This window comes from Salvelinus fontinalis, chromosome 11 (genome assembly GCF_029448725.1).
Source record: "Salvelinus fontinalis isolate EN_2023a chromosome 11, ASM2944872v1, whole genome shotgun sequence".
In the NCBI taxonomy this organism is placed as follows: domain Eukaryota; kingdom Metazoa; phylum Chordata; class Actinopteri; order Salmoniformes; family Salmonidae; genus Salvelinus; species Salvelinus fontinalis.
In genome coordinates this window covers 56,674,277-56,698,643 of record NC_074675.1, presented here as the reverse complement: position 1 = coordinate 56,698,643, position 24,367 = coordinate 56,674,277, and the positions used below count along the sequence as shown (strand labels likewise).

General features: G+C 49.9%; 1 protein-coding gene across 1 annotated transcript; it reads right to left on the bottom strand.

The window, feature by feature from the left end:
• Positions 1–2,682: 2,682 nt before the first annotated feature.
• Positions 2,683–22,424, bottom strand: fgb (fibrinogen beta chain). Its single transcript, XM_055939123.1, has 11 exons — positions 22,325–22,424; positions 21,897–21,911; positions 21,475–21,678; positions 20,256–20,439; positions 19,623–19,719; positions 19,289–19,413; positions 18,230–18,349; positions 11,312–11,434; positions 11,019–11,146; positions 5,544–5,701; positions 2,683–5,053 (listed from the first exon to the last, which is right to left on the bottom strand). Exons 1-11 carry the CDS (start codon positions 22,397–22,399, stop codon positions 4,822–4,824), a joined length of 1,461 nt encoding a protein of 486 aa, XP_055795098.1. The 5' UTR covers positions 22,400–22,424; the 3' UTR covers positions 2,683–4,821.
• Positions 22,425–24,367: the final 1,943 nt, after the last annotated feature.

Here is a 24,367-nt window from a genome sequence, read left to right as displayed (position 1 = left end):
ATGGTAGCAACACATGACAACACAACATGGTAGCAACACCACGTTACAACACAGCATGGTAGCAACACATGACAACACAGCATGGCAGCAACACATGACAACACAACATGGTAGCAACACAACATGACAACACAGCATGGTAGCAACACCACATGACAACACAGCATGGTAGCAACACATGACAACACAGCATGGTAGCAACACATGACAACACAACATGGTAGCAACACAACATGACAACACAGCATGGTAGCAACACCACATGACAACACAGCATGGTATCAACACAACATGACAACACAGCATGGTATCAACACAGCATGGTAGCAACACCACATGACAACACAGCATGGCAGCAACACATGACAACACAACATGACAACACAACATGACAACACAGCATGGTAGCAACACAACATGACAACACAACATGACAACACCACATGACAACACAGCATGGTAGCAACACATGACAACACAACATGGTAGCAACACAACATGACAACACCACATGACAACACAGCATGGTAGCAACACATGACAACACAACATGGTAGCAACACAACATGACAACACAGCATGACAACACAGCATGGTAGCAACACATGACAACACAGCATGGTAGCAACACAACATGACAACACAGCATGGTAGCAACACATGACAACACAGCATGGCAGCAACACATGACAACACAACATGGTAGCAACACAACAAGACAACACAACATGACAACACCACATGACAACACAGTATGGCAGCAACGCAACATGACAACACAACATGGTAGCAACACATGACAACACAGCATGGTAGCAACACAACATGACAACACAGCATGGTAGCAACACATGACAACACAACATGACAACACAGCATGACAACACAGTATGGCAGCAACGCAACATGACAACACAACATGGTAGCAACACCTGACAACACAGCATGGTAGCAACACAACATGACAACACAGCATGGTAGCAACACAACATGACAACACAACATGACAACACAGCATGGTAGCAACACATGACAACACAGCATGGCAGCAACACATGACAACACAGCATGGCAGCAACACATGACAACACAGCATGGTAGCAACACAACATGACAACACAACATGACAACACAACATGACAACACAGCATGGTAGCAACACATGACAACACAGCATGGCAGCAACACATGACAACACAGCATGGCAGCAACACATGACAACACAGCACGGTAGCAACACAACATGACAACACAACATGGTAGCAACACAACATGACAACACAGCATGGTAGCAACACATGACAACACAGCATGGTAGCAGCACAACATGACAACACAACATGGTAGCAACACCACATGACAACACAGCACGGTAGCAACACATGACAACACCACATGACAACACAGCATGGTAGCAACACATGACAACACAGCATGGTAGCAACACAACATGACAACACAGCATGGTAGCAACACAACATGACAACACAACATGGTATCAACACATGACAACACAACATGACAACACAGCATGGTAGCAACACATGACAACACAGCATGGTAGCAACACAACATGACAACACAGCATGGTAGCAACACAACATGACAACACAACATGACAACACAGCATGGTAGCAACACATGACAACACAACATGACAACACAGCATGGTAGCAACACAACATGACAACACAGCATGGCAGCAACACATGACAACACAACATGACAACACAACATGGTAGCAACACAACATGACAACACAACATGGCAGCAACACATGACAACACAACACTACATAAAGAGAGACCTAAGACAACAACATAGCATGGCAGCAACACATGACAACACAGCATGGTAGCAACACAACATGACAACACAACATGGTAGCAACACAACATGACAACACAGCATGGTAGCAACACAACATGACAACACAACATGGTAGCAACACAACATGACAACACAACATGACAACACAACATGGTAGCAACACAACATGACAACACAGCATGGTAGCAACACAACATGACAACACAACATGGTAGCAACACAACATGACAACACAACATGGTAGCAACACAACATGACAACATAGCATGGTAGCAACACATGACAACACAACATGGTAGCAACACAACATGACAACACAACATGACAACACAACATGGTAGCAACACAACATGACAACACAACATGGTAGCAACATTAAACATAGTACAAACATTTTTGGGCACAGTCAACAGCACAAAGGGCAAGAAGGTAGCCACAACAATACATCAGTCAAAGCAGCCACAACTGTCAGTAAGAGAGTCCATGATTGAGTCTTTGAATGAAGAGATGGAGATAAAACTGTCCAGTTTGAGTGTTTGTTGCAGCTCGTTCCAGTCGCTAGCTGCAGCGAACTGAAAAGAGGAGCGACCCAGGGATGTGTGTGCTTTGGGGACCTTTAACAGAATGTGACTGGCAGAACGGGTGTTGAATGTGGAGGATGAGGGCTGCAGTAGATATCTCAGATAGGGGGGAGTGAGGCCTAAGAGGGTTTTATAAATAAGCATCAACCAGTGGGTCAGTGCATCAACATCTTGCCGCTCGAGAGCACCCTCACCTATCGATCTATAAATTACGTCTCCATAATCTAGCATGGGTAGGACGGTCTAAATGATGACGATCAAACACATGACATAGGTTCCTCAATTTGTTTTTATTGAGTATAGGAAGGGACAGTCCTCTGCTGATATCGACTTGTACACTTTTTATACATATATATATATATATACTTCTACATATACTTGTCCCAAAGCCAAACACAAACACACACACACACACACACACACACACACACACACACACACACACACACACACACACACACACACACACACACACACACACACACACACACACACACACACATACAAACATCACACAGAAGAACAACACATGCTGTTCCCGTGATGCTCAGTCGGTAGGGCGCCGCTCAGTTGGTAGGGCGCCTCTCAGTCGGTAGGGCGCCGCTCAGTTGGTAGGGCGCCTCTCAGTCGGTAGGGCGTCTCTCAGTCGGTAGGGCGCCGCTCAGTTGGTAGGGCGCCTCTCAGTCGGTAGGGCGCCGCTCAGTTGGTAGGGCGCCTCTCAGTCGGTAGGGCGCCTCTCAGTCGGTAGGGCGCCTCTCAGTCGGTGGTGCGCCTCTCAGTCGGTGGGGCGCCTCTCAGCCGGTAGGGCGCCGCTCAGTCGGTAGGGCGCCGCTCAGTCGGTAGGGCGCCTCTCAGTCGGTAGGGCGCCTCTCAGTTGGTAGGGCGCCTCTCAGTTGGTAGGGCGCCGCTCAGTTGGTAGGGCGCCTCTCAGTCGGTAGGGCGTCTCTCAGTCGGTAGAGAGACGCTCAGTCGGTAGGGCGTCGCTCAGTTGGTAAGGCGCCGCTCAGTTGGTAAGGCGCCGCTCAGTTGGTAGGGCGTCTCTCAGTCGGTAGGGCGTCTCTCAGTCGGTAGGGCGTCTCTCAGTCGGTAGAGAGACGCTCAGTCGGTAGGGCGTCGCTCAGTCGGTAGGGCGCCTCTCAGTCGGTAGGGCGCCTCTCAGTCGGTAGGGCGCCGCTCAGTCGGTAGGGCGCCGCTCAGTCGGTAGGGCGCCTCTCAGTCGGTAGGGCGCCGCTCAGTCGGTAGGGCGTCTCTCAGTCGGTAGGGCGTCTCTCAGTCGGTAGGGCGTCTCTCAGTCGGTAGGGCGTCTCTCAGTCGGTAGGGCGTCTCTCAGTCGGTAGGGCGTCTCTCAGTCGGTAGGGCGTCTCTCAGTCGGTAGGCGCGGCTCAGTCAGTAGGCGCGGCTCAGTCAGTAGGCGCGGCTCAGTCGGTAGGGCGCCGCTCAGTCGGTGGGGCGCCTCTCAGTCGGTAGGGCGCCGCTCAGTCGGTAGGGCGCCTCTCAGTCGGTAGGGCGTCTCTCAGTCGGTAGGGCGCCTCTCAGTCGGTAGGGCGCCGCTCAGTCGGTAGGGCGCCGCTCAGTCGGTAGGGCGCCGCTCAGTCGGTAGGGCGCCGCTCAGTCGGTAGGGCGCCGCTCAGTCGGTAGGGCGCCGCTCAGTCGGTAGGGCGCCGCTCAGTCGGTAGGGCGTCTCTCAGTCGGTAGGGCCCCGCTCAGTCGGTAGGGCGCCGCTCAGTCGGTAGGGCGCCGCTCAGTCGGTAGGGCGCCGCTCAGTCGGTAGGGCGCCGCTCAGTCGGTAGGGCGTCTCTCAGTCGGTAGGGCGTCTCTCAGTCGGTAGGGCGCCTCTCAGTCGGTAGGGCGCCTCTCAGTCGGTAGGGCGCCGCTCAGTCGGTAGGGCGCCTCTCAGTCGGTAGGGCGCCGCTCAGTCGGTAGGGCGTCGCTCAGTCGGTAGGGCGCCGCTCAGTCGGTAGGGCGCCTCTCAGTCGGTAGGGCGCCTCTCAGTCGGTAGGGCGCCGCTCAGTCGGTAGGGCGTCTCTCAGTCGGTAGGGCGCCTCTCAGTCGGTAGGGCGCCGCTCAGTCGGTAGGGCGTCTCTCAGTCGGTAGGGCGCCGCTCAGTCGGTAGGGCGCCGCTCAGTCGGTAGGGCGCCGCTCAGTCGGTGGTGCGCCTCTCAGTCGGTGGGGCGCCTCTCAGCCGGTAGGGCGCCGCTCAGTCGGTAGGGCGCCGCTCAGTCGGTAGGGCGCCGCTCAGTCGGTAGGGCGTCGCTCAGTCGGTAGGGCGCCGCTCAGTCCCTGTGTGTGTGTCTGTGTCTGTGTGTGTGTCTGTGTGCGTCTGTGTGTGTGTCTGTGTGCGTGTCTGTGTGTGTGTCTGTGTGCGTCTGTGTGCGTCTGTGTGTGTGTCTGTGTGCGTCTGTGTGTGTGTCTACCGCGAGGCGAAGTAGGGCCTGATCTTCATGCAGATGGCTTTGAGAGAGTACCAGGATCCCTTCCAGTTCATCCACACCATGCCGTCATCCGTCCCGTGTTTTGCCATGTACCGCGTGTAAGCCCCGCCCCAGTAGTAACGGCCGTTTGGATTGGCTGAGTGACACCTGTTGTACCACCAGCCACCGCCGTCCTCACGGGAGCACTGCTTGGACGGATCACCTGGAGTCCTGTTAGAAGGGAAGGGAGGGGGAGAGAGAGGGGGGGGGTGAGAGAGAGGGGAGAGAGAGGGGGGTGAGAGAGGGGGGTGAGAGGGGGGGGGTGAGAGATTGGGGGTGAGAGAGTGGGGGGTGAGAGAGAGGGGGGGAGAGGGGGGTGAGAGAGAGCAAGGAAGCGGGGGGCGAGAGAGAGGGGGGGTGAGAGATTGGGGGTGAGAGAGTGGGGGGTGAGAGAGAGGGGGGGAGAGGGGGGTGAGAGAGAGGGGGGGAGAGGGGGGTGAGAGAGTGGGGGGTGAGAGAGAGGGGGGGAGAGGGGGGTGAGAGAGAGCAAGGAAGCGGGGGGCGAGAGAGAGGGGGGGTGAGAGATTGGGGGTGAGAGAGAGAGAGAGAGAGAGAGAGAGAGAGAGAAGGTTAGGTTAATGTATCTTGTAACTAATCCCATTAGTTGTAATTTATTGACTGATCAATCAACCAATCAACTAACCAACCAATCATCCCGTACCAGTTATCGTTGTCTCTGTCGTAGGTGCTGAACATCATTCCGTTGTGGATGGTCATGGTCCGGTTCTCTCCAGACAGCGATGTAGCTCCCTCCAGCATCACGTTACCGGCCGTACCAGAGTACCCGTTGATCGCCATCACATATTTGGACGCCTCGCTCTACAATACATACAGGTGTTTTAGTCACATTTTAACAACAACATGCTCAGTGCAAAGTGTTTTAAAGTAACCCAACCTAGACCCCAGAGTTGTGGAGATTTATACTTCTACTATGATGCTGCTGTTTGGGGATATAGGATATTTTGGGAAAAACGACTTCAGAAAGTATAGATTCTGTACCTGTCTGTCTGTCTGTCTGTCTGTCTGTCTGTCTGTCTGTCTGTCTGTCTGTCTGTCTGTCAAGGTACTGTTACAGTTGAAGTCAGAAGTTTACAAACACCTTAGCCAAATACATTTAAACTCAGTTTTTCACAATTCCTGACATTTAATCCTAGTAGAAATTCCCTGTCTTAGGTAAGTTAGGACCACCACTTTATTTTAAGAATGTGAAATGTCAGAATAATAGTAGCGAGAATTATTTATTTCAGCTTTTATTTATTTCATTACATTCCCAGTGAGTCAGAAGTTTACATACACTCAATTAGTATTTGGTAGCATTGCCTTTAAATTATTTAACTTGGGTCAAACGTTTTGGGTAGCCTTCCACAAGCTTCCCACAATAAGTTGGGTGAATTTTGGCCCATTCCTCCTGACAGAGCTGGTGTAACTGAGTCAGGTTTGTAGGCCTCCTTGCTCGCACACGCTTTTTCAGTTCTGCCCACAACTTTTCTATAGGATTGAGGTCAGGGCTTTGTGATGGCCACTCCAATACCTTGACTTTGTTGTCCTTAAGCCATTTTGCCACAACTTTGGAAGTATGCTTGGGGTCATTGTCCATTTGGAAGACCCATTTGCGACCAAGCTTTAACTTGCAGACTGATGTCTTGAGATGTTGCTTCAATATATCTACATAATTTTACTGCCTCATGATGCCATCTATTCTGTGAAGTGTACCAGTCCCTCCTGCAGCAAAGCACCCCCACAACATGATGATGCCACCCCCGTGCTTCACGGTTGGGATGGTGTTCTTCGGCTTGCAAGCATCCCCATTTTCCTCCAAACATAACGATGGTCATTATGGCCAAACAGTTCTATTTTTGTTTCATCAGACCAGAGGACATTTCTCCAACAAGTACAATCTTCGTCCCCATGTGCAGTTGCAAACTGTAGTCTGGCTTTTTTATGGCGGTTTTGGAGCAGTGGCTTCTTCCTTGCTGAGAAGCCTTTCAGGTTATGTCGAAATAGGAATAGTTTTACTGTGAATATAGATACTTTTGTACCTGTTTCCTCCAGCATCTTCACAAGGTCCTTTGCTGTTGATCTGGGATTGATTTGCGCTTTTCGCACCAAAGTAGGTTCATCTCTAGGAGACAGAACGCGTCTCCTTCCTGAGCGGTATGACGGCTGCGTGGTCCCATGGTGTTTATACTTGCGTACTATTGTTTGTACAGATGAACGTGGTACCTTCAGGCGTTTGGAAATTGCTCCCAAGGATGCACCAGACTTGTGGAGGTCTACAATTATTTTCTGAGGTCTTGGCTGATTTCTTTTCATTTTCCCATGATGTCAAGCAAAGAGGCACTGAGTTTGAAGGTAGGCCTTGAAATACATCCACAGGTATACCTCCAATTGACTCAAATTATGTCAATTAGCCTATCAGAAGCTTCTAAAGCCATGACATAATTTTCTAGAATTTTCCAAGCTGTTTAAAGGCACAGTCAACTTAGTGTACGTAAACTTCTGACCCACTGGAATTGTGATACAGTGAATTATAAGTGAAATAATCTGTCTGTAAACAATTGTTGGAAAAATGACTTGTGTCATGCACAAAGTAGATGTCCTAACCGACTTGCCAAAACTATAGTTTGTTAACAAGAAATTTGTGGAGTGGTTGGAAAACAATTTTTAATGACTCCGACCTAAGTGTATGTAAACTTCCGACTTCAACTGTACGTGTATAGTAAACTGTTTGTACTGGGCGTGGCTGTGTTACCTGTATAGTAAACTGTTTGTTCTGGGCGTGGCTGTGTTACCTGTATAGTAAACTGTCTGTACTGGGCGTGGCTGTGTTACCTGTATAGTAAACTGTTTGTTCTGGGCGTGGCTGTGTTACCTGTGTAGTAAACTGTTTGTTCTGGGCGTGGCTGTGTTACCTGTATAGTAAACTGTCTGTACTGGGCGTGGCTGTGTTACCTGTATAGTAAACTGTTTGTTCTGGGCGTGGCTGTGTTACCTGTATAGTAAACTGTCTGTACTGGGCGTGGCTGTGTTACCTGTATAGTAAACTGTTTGTTCTGGGCGTGGCTGTGTTACCTGTGTAGTAAACTGTTTGTTCTGGGCGTGGCTGTGTTACCTGTATAGTAAACTGTCTGTACTGGGCGTGGCTGTGTTACCTGTATAGTAAACTGTACTTGGCGTGGCTGTGTTACCTGTATAGTAAACTGTCTGTACTGGGCGTGGCTGTGTTACCTGTATAGTAAACTGTCTGTACTGGGTGTGGCTGTGTTACCTGTATAGTAAACTGTACTGGGTGTGGCTGTGTTACCTGTATAGTAAACTGTTTGTTCTGGGCGTGGCTGTGTTACCTGTATAGTAAACTGTCTGTACTGGGCGTGGCTGTGTTACCTGTATAGTAAACTGTTTGTTCTGGGCGTGGCTGTGTTACCTGTGTAGTAAACTGTTTGTTCTGGGCGTGGCTGTGTTACCTGTATAGTAAACTGTCTGTACTGGGCGTGGCTGTGTTACCTGTATTGTAAACTGTACTTGGCGTGGCTGTGTTACCTGTATAGTAAACTGTCTGTACTGGGCGTGGCTGTGTTACCTGTATAGTAAACTGTCTGTACTGGGTGTGGCTGTGTTACCTGTATAGTAAACTGTACTGGGTGTGGCTGTGTTACCTGTATAGTAAACTGTTTGTACTGGGCGTGGCTGTGTTACCTGTATAATAAACTGTACTGGGCGTGGCTGTGTTACCTGTATAGTAAACTGTACTGGGCGTGGCTGTGTTACCTGTATAGTAAACTGTTTGTACTGGGCGTGGCTGTGTTACCTGTATAGTAAACTGTTTGTCCTGGGCGTGGCTGTGTTACCTGTATAGTAAATTGTTTGTACTGGGCGTGGCTGTGTTACCTGTATAGTAAACTGTTTGTACTGGACGTGGCTGTGTTACCTGTATAGTAAACTGTTTGTACTGGGCATGGCTGTGTTACCTGTATAGTAAACTGTTTGTAATGGGCGTGGCTGTGTTACCTGTATAGTAAACTGTCCTGGGCGTGGCTGTGTTACCTGTACAGTAAACTGTTTGTACTGGGCGTGGCTGTGTTACCTGTATAGTAAACTGTTTGTACTGGGCGTGGCTGTGTTACCTGTATAGTAAACTGTTTGTACTGGGCGTGGCTGTGTTACCTGTATAGTAAACTGTACTGGGCGTGGCTGTGTTACCTGTATAGTAAACTGTTTGTCCTGGGCATGGCTGTGTTACCTGTATAGTAAACTGTACTGGGCGTGGCTGCGTTACCTGTATAGTAAACTGTTTGTACTGGGCGTGGCTGTGTTACCTGTATAGTAAACTGTCCTGGGCGTGGCTGTGTTACCTGTATAGTAAACTGTTTGTACTGGGCGTGGCTGTGTTACCTGTATAGTAAACTGTTTGTACTGGGCGTGGCTGTGTTACCTGTATAGTAAACTGTTTGTACTGGGCGTGGCTGTGTTACCTGTATAGTAAACTGTTTGTACTGGGCGTGGCTGTGTTACCTGTATAGTAAACTGTTTGTACTGGGCGTGGCTGTGTTACCTGTATAGGAAACTGTACTGGGCGTGGCTGTGTTACCTGTATAGTAAACTGTTTGTCCTGGGCATGGCTGTGTTAACTGTATAGTAAACTGTACTGGGCGTGGCTGTGTTACCTGTATAGTAAACTGTACTGGGCGTGGCTGTGTTACCTGTATAGTAAACTGTCTGTACTGGGCGTGGCTGTGTTACCTGTATAGTAAACTGTTTGTACTGGGCGTGGCTGTGTTACCTGTATAGTAAACTGTTTGTTCTGGGCGTGGCTGTGTTACCTGTATAGTAAACTGTACTGGGTGTGGCTGTGTTACCTGTATAGTAAACTGTTTGTTCTGGGCGTGGCTGTGTTACCTGTATAGTAAACTGTCTGTACTGGGCGTGGCTGTGTTACCTGTATAGCAAACTGTTTGTACTGGGCGTGGCTGTGTTACCTGTATAGTAAACTGTTTGTCCTGGGCGTGGCTGTGTTACATGTATAGTAAACTGTTTGTACTGGGCGTGGCTGTGTTACCTGTATAGTAAACTGTACTGGGGGTGGCTGTGTTACCTGTATAGTAAACTGTACTGGGCGTGGCTGTGTTACCTGTATAGTAAACTGTACTTGGCGTGGCTGTGTTACCTGTATAGTAAACTGTATGTACTGGGCGTGGCTGTGTTACCTGTATAGTAAACTGTCTGTACTGGGCGTGGCTGTGTTACCTGTATAGTAAACTGTACTGGGCGTGGCTGTGTTACCTGTATAGTAAACTGTACTGGGCGTGGCTGTGTTACCTGTATAGTAAACTGTACTGGGCGTGGCTGTGTTACCTGTATAGTAAACTGTCCTGGACGTGGCTGTGTTACCTGTATAGTAAACTGTCCTGGACGTGGCTTTGTTACCTGTATAGTAAACTGTCTGTACTGGGCGTGGCTGTGTTACCTGTATAGTAAACTGTCTGTACTGGGCGTGGCTGTGTTACCTGTATAGTAAACTGTACTTGGCGTGGCTGTGTTACCTGTATAGTAAACTGTCCTGGGCGTGGCTGTGTTACCTGTATAGTAAACTGTACTGGGTGTGGCTGTGTTACCTGTATAGTAAACTGTACTGGGAGTGGCTGTGTTACCTGTATAGTAAACTGTACTGGGTGTGGCTGTGTTACCTGTATAGTAAACTGTCTGTCCTGGGCGTGGCTGTGTTACCTGTATAGTAAACTGTCTGTACTGGGCGTGGCTGTGTTACCTGTATAGTAAACTGTTTGTACTGGGCGTGGCTGTGTTACCTGTATAGTAAACTGTTTGTACTGGGCGTGGCTGTGTTACCTGTATAGTAAACTGTACTGGGCGTGGCTGTGTTACCTGTATAGTAAACTGTACTGGGCGTGGCTGTGTTACCTGTATAGTAAACTGTACTGGGAGTGGCTGTGTTACCTGTATAGTAAACTGTAATGGGCGTGGCTGTGTTACCTGTATAGTAAACTGTACTGGGAGTGGCTGTGTTACCTGTTATGTAAACTGTACTGGGTGTGGCTGTGTTACCTGTATAATAAACTGTACTGGGCGTGGCTGTGTTACCTGTATAGTAAACTGTTTGTACTGGGCGTGGCTGTGTTACCTGTATAGTAAACTGTTTGTACTGGGCGTGGACCTTGTTGCCGGACCAATCCTCCAACTCCATGAGGACCTCAGTGGGACCCTGCTTGGTTAGCTGACTGATGCGTTCGTTACCCAGCCAGTACTCCCCTGTCACGTGACACAGGACAAACACAGGGTCAGTGACATTATTGAATGGCAGTGGACAGCAGCATCCAGTATCCAAAGTTACCTTAACCTGACTTGACTGATTTTAAATGTCATTGACCCCGGTAACTATTTACTGTTTTTTTTATACCATTTGTTTGGTCTCACCTGGAGTATTGCAGTGTCCCTTCCCGACGTCGAAGGCGATATTCCCAAAACCGCTGCGGTAGTTGTCCCAACGCCGGCCGAAGTCTACAGAACCGTCCATCCTATTCTGAATAGTGGTCCAGCCTGGGACACAGAGAAGAAGAAAGAGGAGGACAAGACATTCAGCTCTTCTCCAGAGACACTTACAGGAGCCATTAGGGCTAAGTGCCTTGCTTAAGGACACAACGGCAGATTGTCACCGAGCCAATTCGGGGATTCGAACCAACGCTCTTAACCACTAAGGTGAATGGAGAACTGTCTAACGAGGGGAGGTGAGAGAGGAAGTGAGGTTGAGAAGGAGGGAGCGAGGGACAGGCTTGTAGAAGGAGAGAGAGAGAGAGAGAGAGAGACAGAGACAGAGACAGAGACAGAGAGAGAGAGAGAGAGAGAGAGAGAGAGAGAGAGAGAGAGAGAGAGAGAGAGAGAGAGAGAGAGAGAGAGGTGGTGGAGAGAGATAGAGGTGAGAGGTGGTGGAGGGAGAGAGGTTGAGGGAGAGAGAGAGAGAGAGGTGGTGGAGGGAGAGAGAGAGAGAGGTGGTGGAGAGAGATAGAGGTGAGAGAGAGAGAGAGAGAGGGACAGAGAGGGAGAAATAGAGCTAGAGAGACACAGAGAGAGAGGTGGTGGAGAGAGATAGAGGTGAGAGAGAGGGAGAGGGACAGAGAGGGAGAAATAGAGCTAGAGAGACACAGAGAGAGAGGTGGTGGAGAGAGATAGAGGTGAGAGAGAGAGAGTGGGACAGAGAGGGAGAAATAGAGCTAGAGAGACACAGAGAGAGAGGTGGTGGAGAGAGATAGAGGTGAGAGAGAGGGAGAGGGACAGAGAGGGAGAAATAGAGCTAGAGAGACACAGAGAGAGAGGTGGTGGAGAGAGATAGAGGTGAGAGAGAGAGAGAGGGACAGAGAGGGAGAAATAGAGCTAGAGAGACACAGAGAGAGAGGTGGTGGAGAGAGATAGAGGTGAGAGAGAGGGAGAGGGACAGAGAGGGAGAAATAGAGCTAGAGAGACACAGAGAGAGAGAGGTGGTGGAGAGAGATAGAGGTGAGAGAGAGAGAGAGGGACAGAGAGGGAGAAATAGAGCTAGAGAGACACAGAGAGAGAGGTGGTGGAGAGAGATAGAGGTGAGAGAGAGAGAGAGGGACAGAGAGGGAGAAATAGAGCTAGAGAGACACAGAGAGAGAGGTGGTGGAGAGAGATAGAGGTGAGAGAGAGAGAGAGGGACAGAGAGGGAGAAATAGAGCTAGAGAGACACAGAGAGAGAGGTGGTGGAGAGAGATAGAGGTGAGAGAGAGGGAGAGGGACAGAGAGGGAGAAATAGAGCTAGAGAGACACAGAGAGAGAGGTGGTGGAGAGAGATAGAGGTGAGAGAGAGAGAGAGGGACAGAGAGGGAGAAATAGAGCTAGAGAGACACAGAGAGAGAGGTGGTGGAGAGAGATAGAGGTGAGAGAGAGAGAGAGGGACAGAGAGGGAGAAATAGAGCTAGAGAGACACAGAGAGAGAGGTGGTGGAGAGAGATAGAGGTGAGAGAGAGGGAGAGGGACAGAGAGGGAGAAATAGAGATAGAGAGACACAGAGAGAGAGGTGGTGGAGAGAGATAGAGGTGAGAGAGAGGGAGAGGGACAGAGAGGGAGAAATAGAGCTAGAGAGACACAGAGAGAGAGGTGGTGGAGAGAGATAGAGGTGAGAGAGAGAGAGAGGGACAGAGAGGGAGAAATAGAGCTAGAGAGACACAGAGAGAGAGGTGGTGGAGAGAGATAGAGGTGAGAGAGAGAGAGAGGGACAGAGAGGGAGAAATAGAGCTAGAGAGACACAGAGAGAGAGGTGGTGGAGAGAGATAGAGGTGAGAGAGAGAGAGAGGGACAGAGAGGGAGAAATAGAGCTAGAGAGACACAGAGAGAGAGGTGGTGGAGAGAGATAGAGGTGAGAGAGAGAGAGAGAGGGACAGAGAGGGAGAAATAGAGCTAGAGAGACACAGAGAGAGAGGTGGTGGAGAGAGATAGAGGTGAGAGAGAGGGAGAGGGACAGAGAGGGAGAAATAGAGATAGAGAGACACAGAGAGAGAGGTGGTGGAGAGAGATAGAGGTGAGAGAGAGGGAGAGGGACAGAGAGGGAGAAATAGAGCTAGAGAGACACAGAGAGAGAGGTGGTGGAGAGAGATAGAGGTGAGAGAGAGAGAGAGGGACAGAGAGGGAGAAATAGAGCTAGAGAGACACAGAGAGAGAGGTGGTGGAGAGAGATAGAGGTGAGAGAGAGAGAGAGGGACAGAGAGGGAGAAATAGAGCTAGAGAGACACAGAGAGAGAGGTGGTGGAGAGAGATAGAGGTGAGAGAGAGAGAGAGGGACAGAGAGGGAGAAATAGAGCTAGAGAGACACAGAGAGAGAGGTGGTGGAGAGAGATAGAGGTGAGAGAGAGAGAGAGGGACAGAGAGGGAGAAATAGAGCTAGAGAGACACAGAGAGAGAGGTGGTGGAGAGAGATAGAGGTGAGAGAGAGGGAGAGGGACAGAGAGGGAGAAATAGAGATATAGAGACACAGAGAGAGAGGTGGTGGAGAGAGATAGAGGTGAGAGAGAGAGAGAGGGACAGAGAGGGAGAAATAGAGCTAGAGAGACACAGAGAGAGAGGTGGTGGAGAGAGATAGAGGTGAGAGAGAGAGAGGGACAGAGAGTGAGAAATAGAGCTAGAGAGACACAGAGAGAGAGGTGGTGGAGAGAGATAGAGGTGAGAGAGAGAGAGAGGGACAGAGAGTGAGAAATAGAGCTAGAGAGACACAGAGAGAGAGGTGGTGGAGAGAGATAGAGGTGAGAGAGAGGGAGAGGGACAGAGAGGGAGAAATAGAGATAGAGAGACACAGAGAGAGAGGTGGTGGAGAGAGATAGAGGTGAGAGAGAGAGAGAGGGACAGAGAGGGAGAAATAGAGCTAGAGAGACACAGAGAGAGAGGTGGTGGAGAGAGATAGAGGTGAGAGAGAGAGAGAGGGACAGAGAGGGAGAAATAGAGATAGAGAGACACAGAGAGAGAGGTGGTGGAGAGAGATAGAGGTGAGAGAGAGGGAGAGGGACAGAGAGGGAGAAATAGAGCTAGAGAGACACAGAGAGAGAGGTGGTGGAGAGAGATAGAGGTGAGAGAGAGAGAGAGGGACAGAGAGGGAGAAATAGAGCTAGAGAGACACAGAGAGAGAGGTGGTGGAGAGAGATAGAGGTGAGAGAGAGAGAGAGGGACAGAGAGGGAGAAATAGAGCTAGAGAGACACAGAGAGAGAGGTGGTGGAGAGAGATAGAGGTGAGAGAGAGAGAGAGGGACAGAGAGGGAGAAATAGAGCTAGAGAGACACAGAGAGAGAGGTGGTGGAGAGAGATAGAGGTGAGAGAGAGGGAGAGGGACAGAGAGGGAGAAATAGAGATAGAGAGACACAGAGAGAGAGGTGGTGGAGAGAGATAGAGGTGAGAGAGAGGGAGAGGGACAGAGAGGGAGAAATAGAGCTAGAGAGACACAGAGAGAGAGGTGGTGGAGGGAGATAGAGGTGAGAGAGAGAGAGAGGGACAGAGAGGGAGAAATAGAGCTAGAGAGACACAGAGAGAGAGGTAGTGGAGAGAGATAGAGGTGAGAGAGAGAGAGAGGGACAGAGAGGGAGAAATAGAGCTAGAGAGACACAGAGAGAGAGGTGGTGGAGAGAGATAGAGGTGAGAGAGAGAGAGAGGGACAGAGAGGGAGAAATAGAGCTAGAGAGACACAGAGAGAGAGGTGGTGGAGAGAGATAGAGGTGAGAGAGAGGGAGAGGGACAGAGAGGGAGAAATAGAGATAGAGAGACACAGAGAGAGAGGTGGTGGAGAGAGATAGAGGTGAGAGAGAGAGAGAGGGACAGAGAGGGAGAAATAGAGCTAGAGAGACACAGAGAGAGAGGTGGTGGAGAGAGATAGAGGTGAGAGAGAGGGAGAGGGACAGAGAGGGAGAAATAGAGCTAGAGAGACACAGAGAGAGAGGTGGTGGAGAGAGATAGAGGTGAGAGAGAGAGAGAGGGACAGAGAGGGAGAAATAGAGCTAGAGAGACACAGAGAGAGAGGTGGTGGAGAGAGATAGAGGTGAGAGAGAGAGAGAGGGACAGAGAGGGAGAAATAGAGCTAGAGAGACACAGAGAGAGAGGTGGTGGAGAGAGATAGAGGTGAGAGAGAGGGAGAGGGACAGAGAGGGAGAAATAGAGATAGAGAGACACAGAGAGAGAGGTGGTGGAGAGAGATAGAGGTGAGAGAGAGGGAGAGGGACAGAGAGGGAGAAATAGAGCTAGAGAGACACAGAGAGAGAGGTGGTGGAGAGAGATAGAGGTGAGAGAGAGAGAGAGGGACAGAGAGGGAGAAATAGAGCTAGAGAGACACAGAGAGAGAGGTGGTGGAGAGAGATAGAGGTGAGAGAGAGAGAGAGGGACAGAGAGGGAGAAATAGAGCTAGAGAGACACAGAGAGAGAGGTGGTGGAGAGAGATAGAGGTGAGAGAGAGAGAGAGGGACAGAGAGGGAGAAATAGAGCTAGAGAGACACAGAGAGAGAGGTGGTGGAGAGAGATAGAGGTGAGAGAGAGGGAGAGGGACAGAGAGGGAGAAATAGAGATAGAGAGACACAGAGAGAGAGGTGGTGGAGAGAGATAGAGGTGAGAGAGAGGGAGAGGGACAGAGAGGGAGAAATAGAGCTAGAGAGACACAGAGAGAGAGGTGGTGGAGAGAGATAGAGGTGAGAGAGAGAGAGAGGGACAGAGAGGGAGAAATAGAGCTAGAGAGACACAGAGAGAGAGGTGGTGGAGAGAGATAGAGGTGAGAGAGAGAGAGAGGGACAGAGAGGGAGAAATAGAGCTAGAGAGACACAGAGAGAGAGGTGGTGGAGAGAGATAGAGGTGAGAGAGAGAGAGAGGGACAGAGAGGGAGAAATAGAGCTAGAGAGACACAGAGAGAGAGGTGGTGGAGAGAGATAGAGGTGAGAGAGAGAGAGAGGGACAGAGAGGGAGAAATAGAGCTAGAGAGACACAGAGAGAGAGGTGGTGGAGAGAGATAGAGGTGAGAGAGAGGGAGAGGGACAGAGAGGGAGAAATAGAGATAGAGAGACACAGAGAGAGAGGTGGTGGAGAGAGATAGAGGTGAGAGAGAGAGAGAGGGACAGAGAGGGAGAAATAGAGCTAGAGAGACACAGAGAGAGAGGTGGTGGAGAGAGATAGAGGTGAGAGAGAGAGAGAGGGACAGAGAGGGAGAAATAGAGATAGAGAGACACAGAGAGAGAGGTGGTGGAGAGAGATAGAGGTGAGAGAGAGGGAGAGGGACAGAGAGGGAGAAATAGAGCTAGAGAGACACAGAGAGAGAGGTGGTGGAGAGAGATAGAGGTGAGAGAGAGAGAGAGGGACAGAGAGTGAGAAATAGAGCTAGAGAGACACAGAGAGAGAGGTGGTGGAGAGAGATAGAGGTGAGAGAGAGGGAGAGGGACAGAGAGGGAGAAATAGAGATAGAGAGACACAGAGAGAGAGAGGTGGTGGAGAGAGATAGAGGTGAGAGAGAGAGAGAGGGACAGAGAGGGAGAAATAGAGCTAGAGAGACACAGAGAGAGAGGTGGTGGAGAGAGATAGAGGTGAGAGAGAGAGAGAGGGACAGAGAGGGAGAAATAGAGATAGAGAGACACAGAGAGAGAGGTGGTGGAGAGAGATAGAGGTGAGAGAGAGGGAGAGGGACAGAGAGGGAGAAATAGAGCTAGAGAGACACAGAGAGAGAGGTGGTGGAGAGAGATAGAGGTGAGAGAGAGAGAGAGGGACAGAGAGGGAGAAATAGAGCTAGAGAGACACAGAGAGAGAGGTGGTGGAGAGAGATAGAGGTGAGAGAGAGAGAGAGGGACAGAGAGGGAGAAATAGAGCTAGAGAGACACAGAGAGAGAGGTGGTGGAGAGAGATAGAGGTGAGAGAGAGAGAGAGGGACAGAGAGGGAGAAATAGAGCTAGAGAGACACAGAGAGAGAGGTGGTGGAGAGAGATAGAGGTGAGAGAGAGGGAGAGGGACAGAGAGGGAGAAATAGAGATAGAGAGACACAGAGAGAGAGGTGGTGGAGAGAGATAGAGGTGAGAGAGAGAGAGAGGGACAGAGAGGGAGAAATAGAGCTAGAGAGACACAGAGAGAGAGGTGGTGGAGAGAGATAGAGGTGAGAGAGAGAGAGAGGGACAGAGAGGGAGAAATAGAGCTAGAGAGACACAGAGAGAGAGGTGGTGGAGAGAGATAGAGGTGAGAGAGAGAGAGAGGGACAGAGAGGGAGAAATAGAGATAGAGAGACACAGAGAGAGAGGTGGTGGAGAGAGATAGAGGTGAGAGAGAGGGAGAGGGACAGAGAGGGAGAAATAGAGCTAGAGAGACACAGAGAGAGAGGTGGTGGAGAGAGATAGAGGTGAGAGAGAGAGAGAGGGACAGAGAGTGAGAAATAGAGCTAGAGAGACACAGAGAGAGAGGTGGTGGAGAGAGATAGAGGTGAGAGAGAGGGAGAGGGACAGAGAGGGAGAAATAGAGATAGAGAGACACAGAGAGAGAGGTGGTGGAGAGAGATAGAGGTGAGAGAGAGAGAGAGGGACAGAGAGGGAGAAATAGAGCTAGAGAGACACAGAGAGAGAGGTGGTGGAGAGAGATAGAGGTGAGAGAGAGAGAGAGGGACAGAGAGGGAGAAATAGAGCTAGAGAGACACAGAGAGAGAGGTGGTGGAGAGAGATAGAGGTGAGAGAGAGAGAGAGGGACAGAGAGGGAGAAATAGAGATAGAGAGACACAGAGAGAGAGGTGGTGGAGAGAGATAGAGGTGAGAGAGAGGGAGAGGGACAGAGAGGGAGAAATAGAGCTAGAGAGACACAGAGGGAGCTAGAATGACACCCACCCACCTCCATTCTGAGTGGTCTGGTCACAGTAGACCTTGTAGGGCTGATAGAAGGAGTCAGGCTGGATCAGATACATCCCAGAATCCCTTCCTCCTTTCCTGTAGATGTCCTCACACTCCTTACCTGGAGGGAGGGTCAGGAAGGAGAGACACGTTTAGTCTTATAGCCACAGGTGGGATCTGAGCCCCGATCTCCCGCCTGGGAAACCATCGTAACACCAAGAGAATCATTCCCTATTGTGCCGAGGGTGACAGGGGCGTTGAGGTAGAAGGATACCTCATTACGAGAGGAAGAATCTGATTCACCTCCGCTACATTTCCCCCCACAGAACCACCCACCACCCCTAACAGAACCACCCACCAACCCCCACAGAACCCCCCACAGAACCACCCACCACCCCCCACAGAACCACCCACCACCCCTAACAGAACCACCCACCACCCCGCCCACAGAACCACCCACCACCAACCCCCACAGAACCACCCCTCCCCCGCCCAGAGAACCACCCACCAACCCCCACAGAACTACTCACCAACCCCCACAGAACCTCCCCACCCATAGAACCACCCCTCCCCACCAGAACCACCCCTCCCCACCAGAACCACCCCTCCCCACCCATAGAACCACCCACCCACAGAACCACCCCTCCCCACCAGAACCACCCCTCCTCACCCACAGAACCACCCCTCCCCACCAGAACCCCCCTCCCCACCAGAACCACCCCTCCCCACCCATAGAACCACCCCCACCCACAGAACCACCCTTCCCCACCAGAACCACCCCTCCCCACCCATAGAACCACCCCTCCCCACCAGAACCACCCCTCCCCACCCATAGAACCACCCCCACCCACAGAACCACCCCTCCCCACCAGAACCACCCCTCCCCACCAGAACCACCCCTCCCCACCCATAGAACCACCCCCACCCACAGAACCACCCCTCCCCACCAGAACCACCCCTCCCCCCCAGAACCACCCCTCCTCACCCATAGAACCACCCCTCCCCACCAGAACCACCCCTCCCCACCAGAACCACCCTTCCCCACCCTCTTCATCCTCACCAGAGACAACAGGTATGGGGCAGGAGACGGTGCACTGCTCCCTGCATCCGTCTCTCTGGGCCAGGATGGCCTTCTCCACTCTCTGGATCTTCATGCGGATCTTCTCCAGGACTCCTTGCAGTATCCTGTGGGGTTTAGACGAACGGGGAGAAGAAGAAACATACGTTATTAATATCCCAGCCCTTCCGACACACACACACACACACACACACACACACACACACACACACACACACACACACACACACACACACACACACACACACACACACACACACACACACACACACACACACACACACACACACACACACACACACACAAACACACAAACCTAATGTTAGAGGGGAAGACTGTGTCTATAGCCTCCTTTGCAAAGGCATGCTGGGACTCCAGACTGTCCGTGTACTGACTCACCAGGTCACCATTCTCTATAGAGGAGAGAGGGGAGGGGGAGGGGAGGGAGGAGGGGGAGAGAGGGGAGGGGGGAGAGAGGGGGAGGGAGGAGGGGAGGGAGGAGGAGGGGAGGGAGGAGGAGGGGGAGAGAGGGGCGGGGGAGAGAGGGGGAGGGAGGAGGGCGAGAGAGAGAGGGAGGGAGGGGGCGAGAGAGAGGGAGGGAGGAGGGGCGAGAGAGAGGGAGGGAGGAGGGGCGAGAGAGGGGCCGGGGAGAGAGGGGGAGGGAGGAGGGGGAGACAGGGGCCGGGGAGAGAGGGGCGGGGCAGAGAGGGGGAGGGAGGAGGGGGAGAGAGGGGCAAGAGAGAGGGACGGGGGAGAGAGGGGCGGGGGAGAGAGGGGCGAGAGAGGGGGAGGGAGGAGGGGCGAGAGAGAGGTGAGAGAGGGGCGAGAGAGAGGGAGGGAGGAGGGGCGAGAGAGGGAGAGGGAGAAGGGGGGTGAGTACTAAGGAAGGGTTTCTTCACCTCATTTAAACCCGTAACATATCACTGCGTGTTTGTCTCCTCCATCTCACCATTGCTGACCAGTTGTCTCTCTCTCAGCGCGGAGGACATTCCGTCTACGTAGTTATAGATGGTGTTAGAGGACCTGGACAGGTCGTCCACGTCCTTCTGCATCCTCCTGACTTCCTCTTTTACGTTCCTCTCTTGTTTCAGTATGGCCGTCTTCAGCTCACAGCCTGTAGGACACAGCACCCCCTATAGGGCCGGAGGAGCACGGAAACACCGGATAATGTAGATGCTAAGGAAGTGTTTCCGCTGTGACTGTAAGATTTCTATGGTAGAGATGGTAGATGCTAATGCTAAGGAAATGTTTCCGCTGTGACTGTAAGATTTCTATGGTAGAGATGGTAGATGCTAATGCTAAGGAAGTGTTTCCGCTGTGACTGTAAGATTTCTATGGTAGAGATGGTAGATGCTAATGCTAAGGAAGCGTTTCCGCTGTGACTGTAAGATTTCTATGGTAGAGATGGTAGATGCTAATGCTAAGGAAGTGTTGTCTCCACAGCCCGTAAGACACAAGGGACTGCATGATTAACTAGACTTGATCAATCAATGTAGAGAGGCTGGATTAATGCAATTGATGGGATCAATATAACTGATTAGGTATTGATGAATGATAATTGATCATAGTCAAGTGTAGTCAAAGGCACACACAACCTAACACCTCACTGTCTGTTCAGAATATACAACCTAACACCTCACCGTGTGTTCAGAGTATACAACCTAACACCTCACCGTCTGTTCAGAATATACAACCTAACACCTCACCGTCTGTTCAGAATACACAACCTAACACCTCACCGTCTGTTCAGAGTATACAACCTAACACCTCACCGTCTGTTCAGAGTATACAACCTAACACCTCACCGTCTGTTCAGAATATACAACCTAACACCTCACCGTCTGTTCAGAATATACAACCTAACACCTCACCGTCTGTTCAGAATATACAACCTAACATCTCACCGTCTGTTCAGAGTAAACAACCTAACACCTCACCGTCTGTTCAGAATATACAACCTAACACCTCACCGTCTGTTCAGAATATACAGCCTAACAACTCACCGTATGTTCAGAATATACAACCTAACACCTCACCGTCTGTTCAGAATATACAGCCTAACAACTCACCGTATGTTCAGAATATACAACCTAACACCTCACCGTCTGTTCAGAATATACAGCCTAACACCTCACCGTCTGTTCAGAATATACAACCTAACACCTCACCATCTCTTCAGAGGCATGTGTGCATCCCCCAGCCTCTGGTTGCTCCTCCTTCTCCTGCTCTGTGCCTCTGGCGGGAGCCTCCGTGGGTCGCCCCCGGTAACGGCCACCACCGCTGATGGGAACGGGGTTGTTGCGGGCGGGGGTGTAGGTCTCACGCCCCTTGGACAAGGGTCGGTGGCCACGAGGGTCCACCACTGTTTTGGGCTGCGGGGGGAAGGAAGGAAGAGAGATAGAGAGAGAGACAGAGACAGAAAGAGAGAGAGAGACAGAGACAGAGAGAAAGGAGAGAGAGACAGAGAGAGAGAGCGAGAGAGAGACAGAGAGAGAGAGAGAGAGTGAGTTTGGGATTAAACATTGTAGAGGAATTCGGTGTGAAGGAACACTGTGAAAGTCTCTAGTTGATATGAAGGAGATCCACTTACATCAGTCTTATCACCCTGTGAAAGATAAACAACATACAAACATTAGCGTTAAAAACAGGACAAGTTTAATTTAAAAAATATATACAGTATAAACATAAAAATGTACCATTAAAAGTATATTATAAACTGCATTTATTGAATATGAGAATATCATTATTACAACTGTTGTAATGTAAACGCTATTTTAGAAGGTTCAGAGACGACAGTAATCAATGATCATCAACTCTAATGTAAACTCTATTTAGAAGGTTCAGAGAGAGAGAGAGAGAGAGAGATTTAAGCAATAAGAATTAGACAACAAAAAATGTCAGTAATATTAAACAAATATATGTTAACATATTCAAGTTCAAAAATACTGAACTCGTAATTTTTGTTACTGTATAGTTCAACTTGTGCTTAAAGCCTCCTAGTCCATCTATATACATTACCGTGTCATATTCGTCGTAGTCGTCTTGACAACGGACAGCATAGACACACAGGCAGAGTAGCAGTAGCCACTTCATGTTCGCGTTAGATGGTGTCTCAATATAGTTTCTGCCTTTGAAAATCAACAGATTTCAGTGGAGGACACAAACGTATTTAAACCTGTCCCACGTTTGAAGCACCTCCCTCTCTCTCTCTCTCCCTCTCTCTCTCTCTCTCTCTCTCTCTCTCTCTCTCTCTCTCTCTCTCTCTCTCTCTCTCTCTCTCTCTCTCTCTCTCTCTCTCACACACACACTATCTCGATCATGTTCCCTCTAACCACTGGTTTAGGAGTGTACCCTCCCTCAATTCTAAACTTAACCACTATGGATGATGAATGTTAACCTGACCTTAAACCTATGAATGTGGCCCGCATATCATGTCACCCTATGGGCTCTAATCTGGAGCAGAACTTCAGAATGTCACCCTATGGGCTCTAATCTGGAGCAGAACTTTAGAATGTCACCCTATGGGCTCTAATCTGGAGCAGAACTTTAGAATGTCACCCTATGGGCTCTAATCTGGAGCAGAACTTCAGAATGTCACCCGATGGGCTCTAATCTGGAGCAGAACTTTAGAATGTCACCCTATGGGCTCTAATCTGGAGTAGAACCTTAGAATGTTACCCGATGGGCTCTAATCTGGAGCAGAACTTCAGAATGTCACCCGATGGGCTCTAATCTGGAGCAGAACTTCAGAATGTCACCCGATGGGCTCTAATCCGGAGCAGAACTTTAGAATGTCACCCTATGGGCTCTAATCTGGAGCAGAACTTTAGAATGTCACCCTATGGGCTCTAATCTGGAGCAGAACTTCAGAATGTCACCCTATGGGCTCTAATCTGGAGCAGAACTTTAGAATGTCACCCTATGGGCTCTAATCTGGAGCAGAACTTCAGAATGTCACCCTATGGGCTCTAATCTGGAGCAGAACTTTAGAATGTCATCCTATGGGCTCTAATCTGGAGTAGAACTTTAGAATGTCACCCTATGGGCTCTAATCTGGAGCAGAACTTTAGAATGTCACCCTATGGGCTCTAATCTGGAGTAGAACCTTAGAATTTTACCCGATGGGCTCTAATCTGGAGCAGAACTTCAGAATGTCACCCGATGGGCTCTAATCTGGAGTAGAACTTTAGAATGTCACCCTATGGGCTCTAATCTGGAGCAGAACTTTAGAATGTCACCCTATGGGCTCTAATCTGGAGCAGAACTTTAGAATGTCACCCTATGGGCGCTAATCTGGAGCAGAACTTTAGAATGTCACCCGATGGGCTCTAATCTGGAGTAGAACTTTAGAATGTCACCCGATGGGCTCTAATCTGGAGCAGAACTTTAGAATGTCACCCTATGGGCTCTAATCTGGAGTAGAACTTTAGAATGTCACCCGATGGGCTCTAATCTGCAGCAGAACTTTAGCATGATCATGAAGTACAGTAGGTTACGTGTTGATATGTCTCATAGTCAGCATGCATACATATTGCATTAAATGTAAACATACAGTACCAGTCAAAAGTTTGGACAAACCTTCTCATTCAAGGGTTTTTCTAAATTTTTAATATTTTGTACTTTGTAAAATAATAGTGAAGACATCAATACTATGAAATAACACATGTAGTAAGCAAAAAAGTGTTAAACAAATCTAAATATATTTTATATTTGAGATTCCTCAAAGAAACCACCGTTTGCCTTGATTACAGCTTTGCACACTCTTGGCATTCTCTCAACCAGCTTCACCTGGAATGCTTTTCAACAGTCTTGAAGTAGTTCCCACATATGCTGAGCACTTGTTGGCTGCTTTTCCTTCACTCTGCAACTCATCCCAAACCATCTCAATTGGGTTGAGGTCGGGTTATTGTGGAGGCCAGGTCATCTGATACAGCACTCCATCACTCTCCTTCTTGGTCAAATAGCCCTTACACAGCCTGGAGGTATGTTGGGTCATTGTCCTGTTGAAAAACAAATGATTAAGAAGGAAAGAAATTCCACAAATGAACTTTTTAACAACGC